The sequence below is a fragment of the Seriola lalandi genome, unplaced genomic scaffold, assembly GCF_002814215.2.
Source record: "Seriola lalandi dorsalis isolate HSWRI2012SDOR001 ecotype SW California unplaced genomic scaffold, Sedor1 jcf7180002054893, whole genome shotgun sequence".
NCBI classification, from domain to species: domain Eukaryota; kingdom Metazoa; phylum Chordata; class Actinopteri; order Carangiformes; family Carangidae; genus Seriola; species Seriola lalandi.
Window position 1 is genome coordinate 1,899,423 of NW_019525445.1, and position 20,905 is coordinate 1,920,327.

The 20,905-nt window shown below is 40.2% G+C and overlaps 1 protein-coding gene across 4 annotated transcripts in view; it reads right to left on the bottom strand.

Annotated features, from left to right (window-relative positions):
* gabrg2 (gamma-aminobutyric acid type A receptor subunit gamma2) overlaps positions 1-20,905 on the bottom strand; it is a 49,434-nt gene that overhangs the window by 16,296 nt on the left and 12,233 nt on the right. For all 4 annotated transcript variants that reach the window (XM_023429375.2, XM_023429374.2, XM_023429373.2 and 1 more), the window contains exons 3-6: positions 19,177-19,244; positions 16,142-16,362; positions 13,867-13,949; positions 11,715-11,852 (exon numbers count right to left, since the gene is read on the bottom strand). In XM_023429375.2, coding sequence (XP_023285143.1) covers positions 11,715-11,852; positions 13,867-13,949; positions 16,142-16,362; positions 19,177-19,244 — 510 coding nt within the window. The remainder of the gene's footprint in view (positions 1-11,714; positions 11,853-13,866; positions 13,950-16,141; positions 16,363-19,176; positions 19,245-20,905) is intronic.

The following is a 20,905-nucleotide window of genomic DNA, read 5'->3' on the forward strand; positions in this document are numbered from 1 at the left end:
TTTTATTTCTCTGCAGAGTTTTCAGACTTAAAACTCCATTAGTGTGTTTATTTCCATCATGTCATGTAATTAAAAACAAGGCCAACGCATTCAGAAGCCACTTCTCTCACTTCGCTCCTTGTCTAAAAACGGCCTCATTATTTCTTACTCACACAATGAGCGGAGATGCGATTCACACTCATTACGTAAGCTCCGAGTTCTAAAATTCAACTCTCGCACTCCTTCCTTTCTTCCCATGTTTAATATATCACCTCTTTTCTTCCCCGTTCTAATCATTTTGGCCCGGTGACAGGACTTATCCTCACTAAACAGTCACGACACTGATGGCAATAGACTTATTTGTTCCACTTGTGCTTCTTTTAAAAAGGGGCAGATGAGCTGCAGTTCGAAATAAACACGGCTAATTTGGGAAAAAAGTCAAAGCAAGGAGAGGAAGAAGAAAGAATATGATGCTGGGGCAGTGATAGAAAACTACACATAAGCAAACAAGACTAAAAGTTTTCCAGAGGCTTCTTGGTAGGTGTTCTGTTCAGCGTTGATTGGTGCATGTATAAATACATTTAGAATGGAAAACGCTAAAAACAGGTGGCTTGACAGGCGACTTGATGTTTTAAGAAAGATTTTGACTATTTGTTATTGTTCTCAGTAAAATCTTGCATCGCATAAATCTTTTTTAATAATATAACACGAGAATGATTCTGCTATAGCCATTTTAACATTTAAGCTTTTGCCTTTATTGTTCTGTTCCACGTGCCTGGTGCAGGATACTGAATGTCTCTTTTCCAGACTGTTACAGCAGGAATGGCAATTTGTTTGCAATAAATAGAAAGTCAGTAGTCAGAAAGTAGTTAGTGTCAGTAGTAACAACCACTGTGGCTGAAAAGCACTTCCAACAGAACATCTGAAGGGCAAGGATGTCACAGCACCGGCCATATTAAATGATGTAGTGCAAAAACTCCACAGCAGTAACAGTTTATCCTCAAAGATGCTTTAAAAAAAATTCCCAGATGCCCCCTCTTTACAAATGACCACGTCAGAATATAAACATTGTGATTTTATCATCTGACATTTCAGAACGTTTGAACTGTTAAACGAACGGTCTGATGCATCACTGACTCACTGAGCTGTGCAGATTAAAGTCACTTACTACTTCGTCGAGGAGGACAATCAAAACCGAGACATTTGACATGGTTATTTTAGGTTGAGTAGGTTGAGTCAGAGTTTTGCACAAAAATTCACCAAGTGGAATCAGTTAAGTCACTATATCTCATCTTATTGGAACGTCTACTTTAATGAACCGTAAGTGCAGTCAGAAAAAAAACAAAAAACAAAAAAAAAAACACAAAGAAAAAGTCAGTACTACAGGATATCTTCAGGATGATTTTTCTGTCATAATGGCAGAATGTTCTGGTCTTTACAATAGCAATAATGTAATTTAAATCTAAATTGGCTGGATAAGCTTAGACAAACACTGCATGAGCCAAGACAATCAGTCCCCATTTCATTGCTAATGGCTTTGTGCTTTTACAGATTAGAGTTTTGGATCCCTGGTTTTAAGCTTTAAAATCTAATTAATCATATTCAACATACTGACTGAATCGCCCAAAAACTACAACACTGATTTATGCCTGTGCATACTCAGAATAAGTAGTGTTTTCATTTTAAGCACCTTGATATTCACAAAAGCTTTGCCAAAGCATCACTCCCCGACAAACACACATATACAACATATTTAAAAAACTATTTTCAATTCAGCCTCACCTCATAAGCAAATGTGTTGCATGTGCTTGAGTTCATACGTGATCCCAGCCACCCGGCATGAATGCTAACAATGCATCCCCTCATACAGATTCACGGACAGTTTCACTGAAGGTAACACATTTGCGTCAAGGCAGGTTAATCCTCTTAGTAAACAGAGTCCAAGCTTAGATGACTTGAAATTTAATTTCGCCCGTAGCCTATGCTAAACTTCCCTGTAATAAGCTCCTGATACATTATATTATCTGTGACGTGTATTAGCATAATATGCACGGATGAGTTGTACTGTGCTCTTTTCGAGGCTTGGCATGGGAATATCATGTGCTATTTGTGATATATAAATACTGAGTTGTAAAACGACTTTAACAGAAAAAAAAGCATTTATTTGTGTTAATGCTTTCCCCCTAGAATCCGGGTGATGTGTTGTACGATGTCATTGTGATTCATTATTGCAATTTGGAGATGTATCCTCATTGGCCGCGTATTAACCAACCAGATGTGTAATGTTCCACAACTACTCTCTCTACAGACACTCTCCTCATTTCTTATGGCTAATTACTTTGAAACCCTGGGTTGCAGGATATTACGTGGGGCCAGTAAGCTGAGTGAGAAGAGTATCTGGGACCCTAGCAAAGAACTTTATAATGATTAATTTTGGCAATGAGGGCTTGGTCCGGGAACAATTGCTCCACAGAGTGGCATGAACTTTGATTTAGCCTCTAAACCTTTTCTGTCCGTCCAAGAGGGTAGCAAGAAGAGAGTTAAAGTTCAATTTGTGTGTGTGTGTGTGTGTGTGTGTGTGTGTGTGTGTGTGTGTGTGTGTGTGTGCGCGCGCACGCAAATGAAAGCATGTAAATCTACAAACTCCATTTAGTTTGTGATGATAGCTGTAAGATTTCTAAAATCCCTCATTATGCATGTCTCTCTGAAAAAAAGGAACTTCACACTTTTTTACAGAAATACTGTGTAGGCTACTGTCTAACACCTGAATACTGTGTACGTTCCAACAGCCGCTATCTACTATTCAGGGACATGTGTATTGCAGCTATATTAATGCATGAGTAATGCTGCTAGGCCTGTATCACGTCTTTTTCAGGGCATGGAATTTAACTGGGTACATCAAATACTGTATTTAAGTACAAATTTGAGGTACTTGCAGTTTAACTAGTAGTAGTAGTTCTACTTAGTGTTTACACCAAGGTCTCCTACTGCTCTGAAGCTTTAGTGATGACCCTCACTTATAAGTCGCTTTAGATATAAGAGTAAATGTAAACTTGCGCATTTCTATTTTATGCTACTTTATACTTCACCTCCACTACATTTCACAAGGAGATTCTGTCACTGACAGCTGTAGTTACTTAGAATACGTACGTAAAAATTTTGAATGCAGGACTTGTAATCAAAATATTTTAGATTGAAGTATTTCTACTTGAGCAAAAGCTCTGACTTCTTCCACCACTGGTGGACTCTTAATACACAGTGGGGCTGCAACTAACTATTATTTGCATTATCCATTAATCCGCACTGTATTTTGCACAGATGCAGTAATACCAAAAGTAGCAGAAAGAGAAACATTACCATCAGCAGTAGAGCCAGTATGAATAATGACATGAGCAACAGTAAAGTTAAATGCCGCACCAGCAGGAACAGTAATATTGGTCCAAGCATCCAATAAAACATTCAGCCATACTAAATCTCTCACCCTCTCAGAATCTTAGAACAACAACATCAACTTAAGCCTGACCTTCCGGTGTTACATACAGTTGGAGTGTGAATGACGTTCTTCAGAAGTCAAGAAGGACACGAACCTCCAAAAACAGCATGTGTGACAGCTTTGACCTGTTTTGGTATTGGCTGAACATCCTCTTCTTTTATTTTTTTCGGTGTCTCTCTGCCTCGTGACCTCCATCTTTGCCTACCGGCATCTCACCCATAAAAAAAAAAACAAAGACAGGCGCTAACAACAACAACAACCTCACTCACTTATATGCATTTGCTCCCCACCCCCCACCCCTCTTTCTCTCTATTGCAAATTAGATGACTTTAATTTTGTAGTCAATGTATTCCAGTGTCCTAGATTATCTTTCCGAAACTGGCGGTGCAACTGCAGTGGTGCTGTGGAAAGGTTTTGTGTGGTTGAAGGAGATGATAAAGATCATTATTAGGACAGTTATAGTCACATATTAAATGGTAGAGGAGGTTACATGGATCGGAGGTGCCTTATGACACTGTATTATGATATTATTCTGTTTTCTTGACCTTCACCCAGTGACTTCATCCATATTCTCGTGTGTTTCATAGTCAGAACAAACATCTGTTTCGGCACACAGAGCAGACTCACGATCTAACATATCGCAAAGTTAAAAAAAAGAAAAAGAAAATCTATTCCTCTAAATGTGTGCTCCTCTGCTGTGCACCACGGGCGCTCTTTTATATGCAGGTGGTGGTCAATGGGGAGGAAAACAAGAGCCTTATTTTCCCAAAGCAATCTCTTCTCCTATGGCCTATCACCATTCCGTGTTTTCAGGTGTTAATTACTGGCTTATTAGACTGTCAGCTGAGGGGGGCAGAGTGGGAGAGGGAGAGATAGCAAGGGGGGGGTTAAAAAAAAAAGTAGGACACGCAAAATAAAAATCGTCTCATTCGCGAGAGTGAGCAGGGAAGAAGGAGTGAAGTTGGGGGTGGGGTGGGGGTTTATATAGAGCACATACTTGTGAACGTGAATACTGTTAGTGTACAGGGCGGGTTGGGACGTGCGTGTGGAGGATGGGAGAGGGGACGGGGAGGAGTGTAAATTGGTATTTAACTCCACAAAAGAGGGATTCTGGCAGAGTCAGAACATTTTTCCTCCCACTCCTGCCCATCACAACTATCACCCAGAAGCAAGAAGGAGAACGCACGGAGAGCGAGAGAGAGTGAAAGGGGGATGAAGGGAGGGAGAGATTAGAGAGAGCAGCTATTATAGCAACAGTCACAACCACGGCTAATAGATTGTTTCGGCGCTTCTTAACCTTTTTCCTTCAACAAGATGGAGTGATCGTCTTCCGATAAAAAGCTGCAACATATTATTACTGTGATTAAATTGCTGTTTTCTTATTCACATAAGGTCAGAGGTAACCACTTTTGCACCTATTGTGTTATCTTTTCCTTCCTTTCTTTCTTTGTAGTGAAGCTTTCCTCCCACACTTTAATAGAGGGATTTTGAACCAACATATTGAGACTTGCAGTTTCAAGTTTGATGCACACACCACTAAAATACTTGGTGTAAACTTAGTGCAGTAAAATACTTACTACTACACCTAAACATGCCAGGAGGCCTATGATACAACCATGAAGTTATATTTGAACGTTTTCCTACTCCGCATCTATCTGCATATTACTCATATTGTGTCTTCTTGCGTTTCATTCTGAGGATGAAGTGTTACTCATCAAAGCAATTTATGCGCAGGAAGGTGGAATAATTTCACACAATATGTTTGAACTTTCACAGGTGTTTTATTTGATCAGGGATCCAATGTCTCAGTAACAATAATAATAATAATAATAAAAAAAAACTATTGGCATTTTGGCTTTATTGGTTTTTGTCTCCCTCCATCTTTTCTTGATTAAACCAGGCAGGTGGTGACGAGTGCTATTGTCTCAGTGGCATCGTTTTTTGTGTTATTTTTTTCAAGGATTTTTATAGCATTTCCATCCTTCAATGTGCTTTGAATGTCCGCTATTGAACCTGTATGTGGCGTACCTGATACAACATCATCAATGGGTGATTGATGGTGAGACTGTTCCAACTATTTTTGAAGTGGATTTTCTTAAAAGAACAGTTTTTACATACTTACATACTCCAGACACAAAATTTAAATGTTATCTAAGGACTCAATGACAATGATTTCACTTCTACAAAGACAGATACAAAAGATATATGGACCCAGAGGAGATATCAGAAAGAAGGGAGGGGAAACTGGACGACCCTGGCATGAAATCATTTTGTATTCTAAGGACTTCTTCAGGGCTCATTCTCATATGATTCTCCCTAACATTAGTTTGTTGCAGCAGAATTGCATCTATTTTAGTTGTGTGTAAGAGTGTGTTTATGCAGCTGAATATAAAATGATGGGGTAGGTCCCCACTCGCAACACCAAGGACCTAAAGATAGAACAGCTATGCACTTCTGCCATGAGGGAAATCCTTTGGCATGTCAGAGACTAAATGCTTACATGAGTGTGTTTTTACATATATATATATATATATATATATATATATATATATATATATATGTGTGTGTGTGTATATGTATGTATGTTGTGCACATTGGTCTTCGTTTGTTAAGCTGACTGTTTCCTCTTGCCGGGCTACTTCTTTTCAACCACTATGCTTCCAGATTCGCCCCATCAAAGAATCATCTGCAAACTGTGGAGCTCCGTAATCGGGAGAGGGCCACTGATGTGTCCCTGGGCTTTCTCCACTCAAACTGAATCACACAGGCGGGCGCACACAGACAACAGGGCTGCACGCCATGGCTTTCGGAAGGTCACTCTAAGAATAGCTTTCAATACATAAAAAAAAAAAAAAAAGACTCATATCCAGTAGAGAGCACACACTGAAATGTGCATGCAAGCAAATGGACACATAGGAGCATGCATTAGTTCATGGACACAGGCCCAGACCAAAGCACTCTGACTACTGTCAAACACACGGACATGTACCACTGGCTAATGCACATAGCTTACATTTGTGCTCAGCTAAAAGGACAGCAAATTAACCATATAATGTCCTGCTTAAACCGTCCCGTGATGTACTGCTGAGAAAAGTGAGGCGAGTTGCATTGATTCCCTATATGTTAGGAAGGAGCACACCCCCTTTGCCCTGCTATAAGCGCTGCTTTTCTCGAGCTAATTTATTCCGCTAATGTTCTGGGAAGACGGTTATCGGCTGCAGAGATCCCTGCGATAGTATTTGATGGTTAATGTAAATGCACCACACTGGCTACATTAATCAGTGGCTCTAGACAAAAAAGACTAATCACCCTTTTCTTGATAAAACAAATCACTCATTCATCTTGGCTCCACACCCTCTTAATACATCTTGCTTTATCCTTTATCTCAATCTATCAAACACACATCTGTAATGTATTAATGCAGCCGCACCGTTGTACCTCAGACAAAAGCTCATAGTCTCACATCCTTATATGCTTGACCTTTGTAAGATGGCGCCGTATGTTTAACATAGATTTTTTTCTGTAATTTTCCTTTGTGGGAACAATAAAATACCACAACTACCATTCCTTTCCATTTTACTACACCCCCCCCACCCCACCCCCACTGTTTTCTATCATTCATCCACTCCTCCTCTTCCCTCCCCTCCTTTCTCTTGATTTCCTCTCTGTCCCTGTCTGCACTATGATGTTCTGATCATCTCTGAACTCCAGCCTGGCAGATGGGTGAGAACACAGCTCCCAGCATCAAGCTTAACCCAGCCACCGAGGGTTTAACTTTGAAGTTAACTTAACAGCAACGTTAGCGGTGTACCTAGCGCCTTGGCTGTCCTAAATTCAAATCTTTTTTCGCTTCTATCTATTCTGTCCACTGGTGTCCTTTCAAGGGGTCCTTGCTTGTCATAAGCAGCAGTGTTTTTTTGTTTTCTCTTCTTTCTTTTTTTTTCTTTTAATTCCAGGCCTGAGCGTGTGTGTGCGTGCATACAAATGTGTGCGCGTGTTTGTGTTTGTAAATGCAGGTATAGGCTTCCAGGCAGCACAGGCAGCCCTGATGTGAAGTGACATGTTCAGAGACTAAGCCTTTGGACACTGGCTGAGGGAGGGAAGAAAAACCAAATAAAAACAGACATAGCCTTTATAAAAAGCTACAACACAACTGCATCAGAGCAGCAGATGGCATGTCACCCCTCCCATCCTCCTCCCCCCAGCCCCCTTTCATTACAATATCACTCTGCCGTTCTTTAATCATGCATCACTTTTTATCATCCTTTTTTTTTTAATCTAAAAAATACTCAAGCACAGATACATGAATGCCGCCGAGTAATACTGTGACAAGTTGAGTCTGGGCGTGACTGGCTTGTCTGATACAATGAGAGGGCATCTCTTCCTCTGGCTATTTGCTACAGTCATCATTGTCCGGATCAGGCCAATTCACCTGGCTGCCTGTCTGCTTAGCTTACCCTTACTCGCTCCTCCGTTGCCTCACCTGAACCCATTTCAAGTCAGTTTAACTGATGTTGATTATATGCATCGTGCTTGAATGGAAATAATGTCAAAAGATTTTTAAAAGAATAACTGTCACGAACAATAACCTTCCAGGCAGGACAAAGACACACAACCCCTTTAGCTGACAGGGTGTCCATGCAGGAATGTCTTGCTCATGGACAATGCAGCACGGTAACACAACAGCAGATGCTGAAATAAAAGCTTGACCCTAGGGTTGTCTGGTTGGTTGGAGGACAAGTCTCGCTGCTCACCACAATACAATCTACAGCTCCCTGTGACCAGAAAGTCAACACGGCAGCAGTATAATGACCAAGCATCCCTACACAGGTATAACTGCATCATATAACAGAATTAAAATGAGGAAACAAAACTTATCATAGCAGCAGATATGATAAATTATAACAGTTCAACATATTTCTGTAAAGTTGAATGCACATTTCACTAAAATGAAAATGAAATAAAAAATATGGATACCAGAGGATGAAATTTAAAAAGCCAATTTGAAAGCATGACTGCATTTTTTTTTTTTTACTGAATTTACTGCAGAGAGATTAAAGGCAATAATATCAATACACATTCAGTTCAAAAGCAGCTTTAGCTCAATTCTACTGTCAAATAATGGATTTATCATGTGATCAGCGTTCAAAAAAGTAAAGCAGACACATAATCCACTAGTACAATTGTTTATTGATATAATGTTTCACTACACTCAAACTGCGTAAAAGGAGCTGACGATGACACAGCATAATCTTACACACCTTTCAGGAGCAACTACTGCCCGCTGCATGGCGAATACTTGACTGGCTAATTATAAGGCCCAAACTGACTGCTTTATGAGACAGATGTTGTGCTCATGAATCTTGAAGCAGGTCAGATACCCAAACTGACTGCAAAATTAGACAAGAGGTCTCACAGCCACAGTCAAGGTTCTCTGCTCTGACAAGAGAGCAGATGGCTGTTTGTGGAAATAACGAACCAGAACAGAGAGAGAGAGAGTCAGAGGACGCTGCAAATTCTCCACTACAGCTCATCCACCTACACGTATCGCCTTTTTATGTTGTCACTTGAAAAATGTTTTGATTAAAACACAAAAAAAACCTAAACATTTACAAGAAGTTCCTATTCATTTTAATCATCTTGCACCAGTCCAGACAAAGAATTTGCTCTTGCAACATTAGTGTACCGACAAAAGCACTCTCTCTAGCTGTGTATGTGTGAGCATTACGCTGCAGTGACACTCTGTTGAACTGTGGCGAATTACAGAACGACTGGGTGAATTCAGTTACTGCCATGGCTACTTTGTGCATACAAGTGTGTTTCTCTGTATTACTGATAGAGCTTGGTTTGTTGGCCTTCACTGAAAGCGGAGCATTTTCTCATTCTGTGTATCTGATACATTTAGTTAAAATTTTACTTGAAATAATAATAATAAAAAAAAACAAATAATAAACTTCATTGCACGGGCCAATACTGTGGTCAACTGTGGTCAAATATTCCTAGTTTCATGTTATTTTGTCATAGTTTTGAGCACTGGATAACAGCTATTACACCCTCAGCAGACACTCCAAACACAATATTACCTCCAACTTACATCACAGGGAGAGCACAGCTCATTAGCTCCACCGCTACCAAATGGTAGCATATCCACATTCAAAGAAAGCTGAACATTCATGTACATGCACATACAGAACAGAACAGCATTCTCACTTAAACAGCATTGTGGTCTCACAAGACAGGCCGGGCTCTTATTGTGAAAGGGAAGCAGTATACTACTAGCCTATAAATGACGAGACATGCTGATCTGCAAATGATAGCGAGGATAATGACCCTACTGCCACATGCATGACACAATGACTTTCCTCTCTGCAGCCTCACAGCCTGCAGTATATTCTAAACAGATGGAGAACAGCCAGAAAACTTCCATCTTCCCTCGATCAATACTCATACATAACAGATAATTGAATATCTCATGAGAAGGTTATCCAAAAAGAGTTGAATGGAGGGCGACTGGACTTGGTTGTAGGTACTTGAAGAAGTTTCACCTCTATCCGAGAGGCTTCTTCACCTCTGATTGACTTCAAGTGTCTTCAGCTAAGTCCAGTTGCCCTCCACTCAGCTCCTCTTGGGTAACCATGACCTGGATGACTGAGAATCTTCACAGGCACCTCATAAAGACTGCGACCTTGACGTTGTTAGGGAAACGTTTTATTTTTCATGTAGTTAAATAAATGCTAAAATGCCTGTATTTCCTTCTCATCATTTAAATGGTATGACTTCTTAGGAGACCTTTTACTTATAGATACATAGGAGACCATTATTTTAAAAATTTCAGTCGGTTCCTCTGAATAATGCAGCTCATCTAAAGAGAATGAATCCTGCTCTGGCCAGCGTTAGTCTCTGCAGCAGGCTTTCTTTGATTCAAGCATGAAGAGAACATACATTTCCTCGCAGAACATCACATACTGTACATTACTTCCTGACATCTCATGAATATAAACATAAACAAACAAGAATGTGCGTGCAAACACAGTTTTGGCCCTTCTCTGAAACATCAGTACTGTCCAGGGAAAGCAGCTGTTCTTCCTCAAGCAAACAATTTATATTCATGCATCTTTTCTGAACGGAATCCAGCCAGTACACAATGAAAACAGTGTGTGTGTGATGCACATGTTCTTCATCTGTGTTATTTAATTCTTCTCTAAGGTCATCCACCCTTGTTAGATAATGCCATGAAGGGCAGTTGACTCAGATATAATAGATTAGCAACTTTTTAATCTTTAGGATAGAAGAAAATATGGAGCAGAAAAGACAAATTATGATAATAGTATTAACTACAATCGCTATTCCACTATTTAGTGGTGTTTTACAATAACATATGCTGTGATTTTTTTGCACTTTGCAACACAACACAATTGTGCAGGAGAGGCCACAGACTGCACTAAATGTCATGTTGCCGCCTGGCTCAGAAAGAGTTCAATACATATCCATTATGAAAGCAGTGGCTATAAAACTAAGGATAAAATGTCACAATTGTCCCACACATTCAAAATGATTGCCTTTTAAATGATCTCAATTTGAACCATCAGTTTGAGTCTAATGAAAAAAATATTTTTCCGTCTCTCAAGTGTGGAGCACCATCGCCTGGAGGAGCAATAAAAAAAAAAAAAAAAATGTTTGCGCACATAAAATGAAGAAAACTCAGAAAGTTCAAGCGCATGCACTGAGTGAGCAATGGCCATAGTTCTTACAATAAGTCCATAGCTGCTATAAATGTGTTATCTCGCTCTGTCAGCAAGACACTTTTCAATTGGAAATGACTCTGGAAATGACTCTGACTCTCGAGGCAGTGAGAACCAAACATGGATAAAAACATTACCCATCATGTCATGTTGTAAATATGAACCAGAGCAACAGTGATTGTTTACAGATCAGACTTGGAACAGGAAGGATAACTTTATTTGATTACGTATTTAGAAGCAATGGCATGCATGGTTAAGCCTGATAATAATGACAATAATCATTATTATGCTCTGCATAATTGTATATATGAAATTTCGCTATATTCATTACATGAGGATGATGCTGCCTGCACGCTCCTGCCTGCATCAGATTAAAAAGTGTATCGTGGCTATTAAAACATGAATGTTGAGTGGTGCAGCGCCAATGGAATCCCCATTCTGTCGCAGACCAACAAATCACTTCTGTCACACACACATTTTGCATATTAATATTTTCTTACCTGAGACAGTCCTGACAATCTCAGAGGTGTTCCTCAGGCCGACAAAGGAGAACTGGTAGAGCCTCCAGGAGCGAATGTCCCCGACCTCCACTGAGCTCCTTTTCCACTTGTACACAATCTCCTCCCTGGGGTAGCCATCTGAACAAGAGAGAACAGAGTTAGCATGACATGGAGCTTAGCTGAAACTCAGAGGAGAGAGGCTCGGTGAAAAAAAAAAAATGACACAGTGCTTTCCAAAGGCCGATCTTCCTCCCTTTTCGGAAATATCTTAAGACTGCTTAAATATGCTCTTTGCTATATAAAACAACCCGGTGAAAGGCTGTTCAATATGAAACATGGAGCAGCCTGTTTTATTTCAGAGTAATCCATACCCAGCTCAAGTGGGGGCTACCTTGCAAATAAACTGATTCATGAAAGAACCCTTATATAATAAACTCCTGCACAAAATGTTGACAAAGCATCTCATCCAACTGTGGGGAGAAAAAAAAAATTTTTTTCAGAAAAATTTAAAAGCAAAGATTACAAGTGTGATGCGCGGCTGGCTATGAGTCGGATTTCAGCAGTTTTATTACATCAAGAGGCTGGCTCTCCGGTCGGGAGAGACACAGCAGTAATCACACTTGTCTGATACTGATTCACTTATGAGCAGATGCATTTTCATAATCAAATCATATTCTTTGCTATTGAATTTCTGCTTAGGAGCTAAAGTTGAAAACAGGTACAGATAAGCATATTTTAAACAAATGATAAGTTGCATTTAGAAATGGGCTCCTTATCGTGTGAATGGATGTGACTAAATGTTCACCTCAGCACAGGTGTTAAAGTCTTCTGCCAGTTCTCTTTAGATTTCAGTCTAGTGTCTTTTTCACTCTAGCGGTACGCTGTGTGTAGCCAACGAGGGAGTGGCCTGAATAATGCACATGAACTTTCCTCAGCGCAGACTTTAAATGGCTTCATGAGTAAAGTGCTCTCAGACATCCAGTAATGCTGGACCTCACAGTAGCAGGGGCACATTTGCCAGTCTGCTCCTGCGCTGCCAATGTGTCCGGGACAAATAATTGATTCAGTGTCTTGTTTGGAAATCTGGAATGTTTCTGGAGCTCATTGTCATGAATTCACTTGTATTCTTGGTTCAGTTGAAACAGTATTTGATATATTTAAATGATCGTGAACTGAAATGGTATGCGTTATCTGTATATGTCCAACTGGACGAAGTGTGATGTAGCCACACAGTCGAAAACCACTGCAAAAGAGGCTGCGCTGGAATATGTACCGTGCTTTCTTGCTTTGTGGCACGTGTTGAGAAAATATGCCGCGTGATGAATTGCTGCACGCTGCCCCGCCTGCTGCTGCTGAGATTGAGCTCATGTACTGTACATCAAGCGATTTTCAAACTTCTGAAAACATCCATGGCTTTCATCAAATTTAAATGAACGCCTCTGTTCCATTTTTAGGCCTGCTACCCCCCTGGTTTCTCTTTCTTGTTGCTCTGGAGCTATTTAGGAAGCATTCTCTCTAGAGAATATCCCATGGTGCATCTCTCTGTAGATCCATAGCAGCCTCATTAGCATAACTTGCCCCCCCCCCCCAATACTCACATGGAGGCACTGGCTCATTTGGACTCGTGTCACTTTTTGAAATGTCTTTTCGAACAGTATTGACAAAGTGCAGGAAAATCAATCACCTCTTTGCCTTTGGTCGAGTTGGAAATGAGACATCCATTATTAAATCCCTTTACTGAATGCCAACTATGAATTAATGAACCAATGGATTAACAAATGTTTTTGTTCATATCTTTCATATTATGTCGCCTGACTACATACTGGTAGAACTGTCTAACGTATTCTGTTCCTATTGTAATTGCATATATACTTTCATATGTGCACCATTCTGTTAAACCTGAATACACATATGACTCATCCAGTTGTTTTTGTGCTGTGAAAGAGATGAGTACTATGACGACTGCAGCTTGAATTCATTGGTTTGGCCTGTTGCATAATTGTACCTTTAATGTCTTTGTTAGGCTCATATGTTGCTTACTCATGGCCATAATGTGTGTGTGTGTGTGTGTGTGTGTGTCTGTCTTTGAGATGGAACAGAGGAATAGAGGGAGGGGTAAGACAGTAGGGCATCAGCATATGGCCAAACTTACAGCTTGAAAACTCCAGGGGACACGAGTGCTCATCCATTGGGAAGTTGTTCAGTTTAAGCTGGCACTCGGCATCGATGGTCAACCTGCAGAGACACAACATTTGGATCCACTGACTCAGTTACTGTAATAAAAAACAAAAACAAAAACAACAACAAATAGTAAAGTGTGCACGTGTGAAGACATATTCCAACCAGTCTATTACAAATGCAGTTTGTTTACTCTAAAGATTGTGTTGGAAAAGTCAGAATTAAACCCCTAACCTTATCAGTATGAACACCAGGCATCATTAATTAAAATTTCCCTACGCCAAATTGATGTTTTTCACAGCATCAAACGCATCTCCTGTTTTCACACTTGAGGGAGTTTGAAGGCAAAGTCATTAAACTTCCCTTTAATGAGAGAATGACCTTAAATGACTTTACCCATCCATGCACTCGCTATTGTCATGTATCATTGTCCTCCGAATCACGGCGGTCATCCTAATTAACCAGTGGTTAAATTCAGAGTTCCTTAACAAATTAATGAAGTGGAGGGGTAGTGTTCTGCACAGGAGAACATCCATCACGGCTTGATTGAGTCCAGAGGAGTTCACTTTCTCTTATTACCACTGATGATATATTGTGGTGTCGGTATAAACGTCCACTGTATTTATGATGGCATACAAAACATAATAATAAGGACAATTAATATTTCCCTTTAATCCATCCTCCTGTTTTACACACCTCACATATTTCTTGTTAGTCTCATCTGTTTCGCCCTGACAAACAGTGTGTAGTTAAAAAGGCAACCATCATCCAGTAAATCTAGCCCATCAGAGCAGTAACTGTTGGCCTACTGCAATCTTTCAGTCTCCAGATCTTCAGGAAAGAATGGGTCATTAGACAATATAGCAGTATTTATAATTAGTGTAGTATTTGTTTAATTACAAAATCTTTCAGAGCACTTCGAGACACTCAAACCGCTGAAAGAATATGGAAGGAAAATTTGAAAGTGATCTCTATGCAGGAGCACCTTAAAGCATCCGTTTAGGGCAATGTAGTTCCAGTGTTCCCTTGTCACATAACAGCTTCCTGCCTCATTTGGTAAGACAGATTTCCTGCATGCTAATTAATGTCAATTTTAAAATGCTGAAATTTAAGACTGCCCCAGGCCTGTTCAGGATAATCAGTATCATAAATCATTTATGTAGAGGGGCCATAAACGGTCGGGTACTTGAGAATGCTTTCTATAGTACACGCTTTGCTTGTTGCTCGCTGTGATGGACTCCAGGAAGAGCAAGAAGCAGCTTAGTGGCAAAAAACTTATAATAGTACAAATAAAATTGTAACACTGCCACAGTTATTAGTTTATGCTCGGCTTATGTCGGATGCTCGGATATGTATACAGATGTGAACGGAGAATTCTGTCCATACTCTGCGTTCATTTTGTCTGTATTTCCTGCACGTTTTCTGAACGCGTAGGGATGTACCAATAGTTCAAGCAAGACACCACCGTGGGACACGACAAAAACAGTTCAAAAAATGGCATAACTTTTTGAAGTGTTTGTGTTTTTGAAGAGGTTTAGCCATTTATTTAGTAACCTATCAGACCACTGTCGTCTACACCGCCACCTCCTCTTTTGCCTCTTTCTTAAAAGGTAAAGTATTATGACTTCCTCCACCGTCACCGCGTTTGTTGTTGTCAGAATCATTTGACTCTGAGCTGTCCCCTTGTGAATGTATTGCCTAACATCCATGCCAATGTAATTGAGGCATTGAAGTATGTGGGTAGTGACAGTTATGTCCTTTGAAATGGTCGTATATATCCTTGTAGTTTAAGGGAGCATAAATGAGCTGTTACTCCATCTTTGACCTTTTTGTTTTTTGTTTTTTTTTTGTTTTTTTTTAGACAAGACTGCAGTACAGTATTTTCACTCTTATCTATTGTTTTCTGCTTTGTTCAGTTAACAGCACTAGAATGTAAATAGATCTTGAACTCTCCATTATCTATCAGCTATCATTCTTACAGAGAAAGAAGCTTTTTTTTACCCCACAAAATGTGTAATCAGAAGCATTTTCTTTTATGTTTTGGATCAGACAAACAGCAGTAAAACAGAATGCAAAATCGCAGAGATAATGACTACTAACGATTGAATCTTTCAATGTGATCGTAGTGACAACTGGTAATTTGGAAAATACAACCACTCAGTCGTACAGTCAATCAAGCCATGAGTCACAAATAAATGAGAATCATCGCTGTTGCTAATATCTCATACCAGGCATCCATGATGTTTTACCTGAGGGTGTAGAGTATTCGACCATCATTCCAGATTCGAAGCATGCGATTGGGTGTGGTGATCCAGTGAGCGTCGGCCTTCTTCGAGTTACGGAAAAAAGTGTCCGGGATCCAGATCTTCCCGACCATGTTGCTGTTGAGACGCAGAACCTTCATCGTGCTGTTGAATTTTAATCTTCTGTCATACCAGGTCTGGGCAAAAAAGATGTCGATGGTGTATTCCTGACGACAGATAAAACACAGTTTCACCCCAAATTCTTATGTTTTAAGTAAAACAGTATTGTTTGGAACCAGTGCTGTCACCAATGAGATGTGAGATGCAAAGAGATTAAATCAAAATGTGATCTCCAACAGCACTCCTCTGTTTCTCCCGTCTGAAGGGAGCTTTTCTCTGCCAGTGGAAACTCAATGATAGAATGGTGTCTATTCAGGCCAAGAAGTCCTTTTGTCACTACTAAAGAGTTCTGTTTAAAAAGACCGTCCTGACATTCTCAGCCTGAAAATTAAATGTTCAACAAGGCAATTAATAATTCCTATTGTTTGGCTCAAGTATTGTCTAACCTCATAACCTGCCGTATCGGCGACTCTTTGTCCTGAGCCTAACAAAACCTTCTGTCTCCCATTCAGTCCTTGTGAGAGCTGAGTTATAACATACACATGAGGGATGAAAACATAGGTGACGGAGGCACGGGCAGAGTTGAAGCTGAGCCAAGAGCGCAGGTGAGATGTATGCTAATGCGAGATGGGGAAGGAGAGGCAGTGACTGAAGGCGCTATCGGTTTTTCTTATTTATTTTGTAGGTTGGAATGGGTTGAGCCCTGAGGTTCACGAGAGGAAAAAAAAAGAAAAAACTTGGGGATTTCTGAGCAAGAGGGCATAGAGGCATTAACTTTTTGACGAAGCTTAGCCCAACAATAAAGCCAAAATCCACGCCAAAGAGTGCTAAACGAGATTTGAAAGACATTTTCACTAGGCAATGTTCCCATCCTTGCAGCATCATTTCTTTCACAAAGGACAGATAGACAGTTCAAATCCAGTGATGAGAGAAAGATTGAATGCCTTAGGATCTTCATCTGGGCCCTGCTGAGTGGGATAAACATCTTTTTTTTTTTTCTTTAACCTATATATACTCTGGGATCTATCACAGAATCACACTTCTTTCAATTCAAACAGTTGCACACATCTAAGAACAGCTAAGAGCTGCTCATCTCTAGTGGCTACAAAGCATCAATTTCTGATTCCTTTTTTTCTTTAAACCTTGATCTTTCACTCTCTCTCTCTCTCTCTCTCTCTCTCTCTCTTTTCTTTCTTTATTAGTCTCTCCCATACTGTCCCCCTCTCTCACACTCACACGAGTTGCAACTTTGCCATATTTCAAAGATTCCTAACGCATAATTAAGAATTCAAAATTGTGCTCATGCTCAGAAGCACACCCCCGCACCATCAGTCTCAGTCTCTGCTCTTCAGAAAATCTACCAACTCCGCCACATTTGTCATGTCACGGTGTAAACACACTGGCCCGACCATACTGATTACATATAAATGCGAAGCAATCAGTCAACCTTTCATGTCATCAGAATGCCCTCGCCACACACACACACACGCCCATCCATGCAAGCAGACTTCCTAATGCGAGCACAAACGCATTCTCTAACTGATCCCATCGATGAGTCTCCTCCAGCTTCACTGTGACTGCAGTTATTGGGAGTGGGTGTTTTTAGCTAAGACTAAGTGAAATGTAACGCCACCACCATGTAGAGCCAGACTCCTCTGCAGAATTACAATAGAAGTGGGTTCTCAGCAGGGACGTGCAACGGAAAAACAATGACACATAAAACAATGCTGATGTGAGTTTTCGCAAGATGTCAATTTATAATTCTTTCTTTCTCTCCTACAAACCATTTCCCTCACCACTATCAGATACACAGTCCTGCCCTATTTTATTCATCACTGCAGCATGACAGCTACATATTCTACTCCAGTTGGTGTTGTGTTATTTGTAACTTTACCAGTCGTAATTGAAAAGCAAGATGGAGATGTCTTCTTATGTGAATCTGATGCTTAAATTCAGCATTTCCAACACTTAAAAGGATTTTTATTAATAGGAATACACTAATATGGTTTTGTTGGAAGCAGACAATGTACAAATAACCATTTCTCCCACTCAGATTTGCTGAAACTGATGTGATCTTTGAACTAGCAATATAACAAAGGCTACACAGACTTGGCTTTAGTTGTATTAAAAAATACATTGTTCTTATAAAGGATTTATAAGAAATAAAAAGCATTAATTTGCACATTTTAACAAACACAAATCTTTAAATAACTAACAATGCAGCTGGTGAAGAGAAATAAACTTAGTGCAACCATTACACAATAGCAACAGAAAGAAATTATCAAAAAGCCTAAAAGAAAAATCTAAAAAATCAAACCGGATCCAAGGAAAAATCACACATTGTTTTATCTTTTTGAACAAACCGCAGAGGCCTTGAACAGGTGACATCTCAGATTGTAGCTGATGCAAGTCTTGGCAAGTACGACGTAAGGACACCTCAAGATTTGCCAGCGCGTACACAGCCATTTGCAAATATGCTGCTTTGAGAATCTGGCTCATGTGCTGAGCAACGTGGCGGTTAGTCAGTATTCTAATTCAATATTAGATTAGTTTAATGCAGTCAGATGCGTGAGATGGGCCGCATTCATCCACTGTAGTGCACAGGCCAGTGCGGTAGTTAAGTAGCTGATTGACACCTGCATTGTGCTGCTACACTACAAGGGCAGTGGGGCAGCATGGTGATTAGGTGCAGCAGGCGATCCGCCATGACAGCAAGCATCTGCCCTGCTGAGGTGTGCTTGAGCAAGACACTGAATCCCTGCCAGCCCCAGAGAGGAGAGCTACTCTCTGGATCTTTATACTCTCACCTCCCTGAGGATGAAGGCAAACCAAGGACATAGTTATATCCTCCTTTAGTTATCAGGCTGGCTATTAATAACAACAATGGCACATAATTAACATCAAATTCCAGTATTACTCACCATATTGATGGCATTTACTGGGCCGATGCTGTTGACAAACATGTCTGTGTGGATCACTGTCGGTTTGACTGCGAAGAAGCACAGGGAAATCCAATTTGGAGATGAGGAATTATCTGTCATGCACTTACACAAGTTAGTTAGGAAGGTGTTTTGTCTGTATCATCATCATCATCATCATCGTCATTGAAGAATAAGAAAATAACACCCCTGTGAATGTGTGGATACAAAGGTGCTGGAAAAGATCACTGCTGAGGTAGTTGTCAGTAGATAAACATATTACAGTAAATGTTGTCTTAAACACCTTGGTAGACAGGCAAAACAAAGTGCTGAATTTCCTGCTTACGGTCGGCTTTAAGTTCACTGAAGAGATAAACACTGGGCAAAAGATGCTTCAAAGGTCTTCTAATGGGGACAAACAATATATATCTAATACAATACAACCGACTCTTCAGGGAATACGTAGTAACCTGTCTCATATTGCACAAAATATCAAGCCAATACACTGGTACAAACCTAGTGGTTTTATAACATATTGGAATAATGTGTCAGTATACTTTTTATTACAAAAATATAAAAAAACAGAAAAAAACAAACAATGTTGCTATTTTGATCTTCAGGAAAACATTGATTTTCATAGATATAACATATTGACATCTATTTCATCTTTTTGTCAAAAGACACAGTCATCCCATAGAAAAAAACAGGGATTGAGGTTTGGACTCTACAATCATTTACTTCAATCAAATGATCTCATTTTAAATTTACAACACTGTGTTTCTTTATGAGGACTTCACCAGGTTCAGGATACATGGGATAGCTCTTATGAAATAGAATCCTAGCTCAGATTTTCCCTTGTCTGCGATGAGACTCCCTCCTCAAACAGGCTTCCTGCCAATAAACCGCACACTTTGTCTGTATTTACAGCCAAACTCCTGACCCATTTACCAGAAAACCTTTGTGCCCTGTGCAACATCCCATCCATCCCTCTTCCTGTCCCTCCATGCTTGAGGCCTGTGAGCTCCTCTTGATAGCGAATCATTTACTCTCTTTTCTCACAGACCTGCCGGCGTTCGCCTTGCTCTCACACAGAGATGCACTTGTTGGTTGAAAGTGCTTCATAAATATTCTTACTTGACAAGATTTGAGGAAAAATTCAAAATTTTTAGCCCAAAAAAGTGATCAGGAAACAAATGCACCGCGCAACATTGGATCAGCAGCTACAGCAGAAACAATTAGATGTCTAGGTTTTAATTGAGGGTAATTTATTTTAAAGAAACTTGTGCATGGGCAATCAGTTGCATGTATGCCTTTGTGTATATAAATGAATTATCTCTGCTTGTGCACCTGCATGTGTACATCTGTCCACCGCCATGCATTGCGCCTCTCGGTGTCTGCTGCCTGTGTCGGTTTAGCGAGATGGACGGCCAGATGTCAAACAGAGTATGGTTGAGGAAGCCGGACAGCTTGGTGTCAAATGAACCTCCATGCTCTGTCAGATCTTCTTGCGCCGGGCCTGGATCAGCTTCTGCACTTTCTGCTATCTAATGTGCATGTTTATGGATGAGTGGACATTACGTCTAAGAGCAGAGTCAGGTTAAGACTCGCGCGGCCTCGAGCCTTGATGCAAAAGCTATAGTGAGTGTGAGAGATAGACAGAGGGAGTGAGTGCAGGTTTGCATCCATTTTTCATGTCACTCCTAGGCATACATGAATGTACATTGCACCCCCC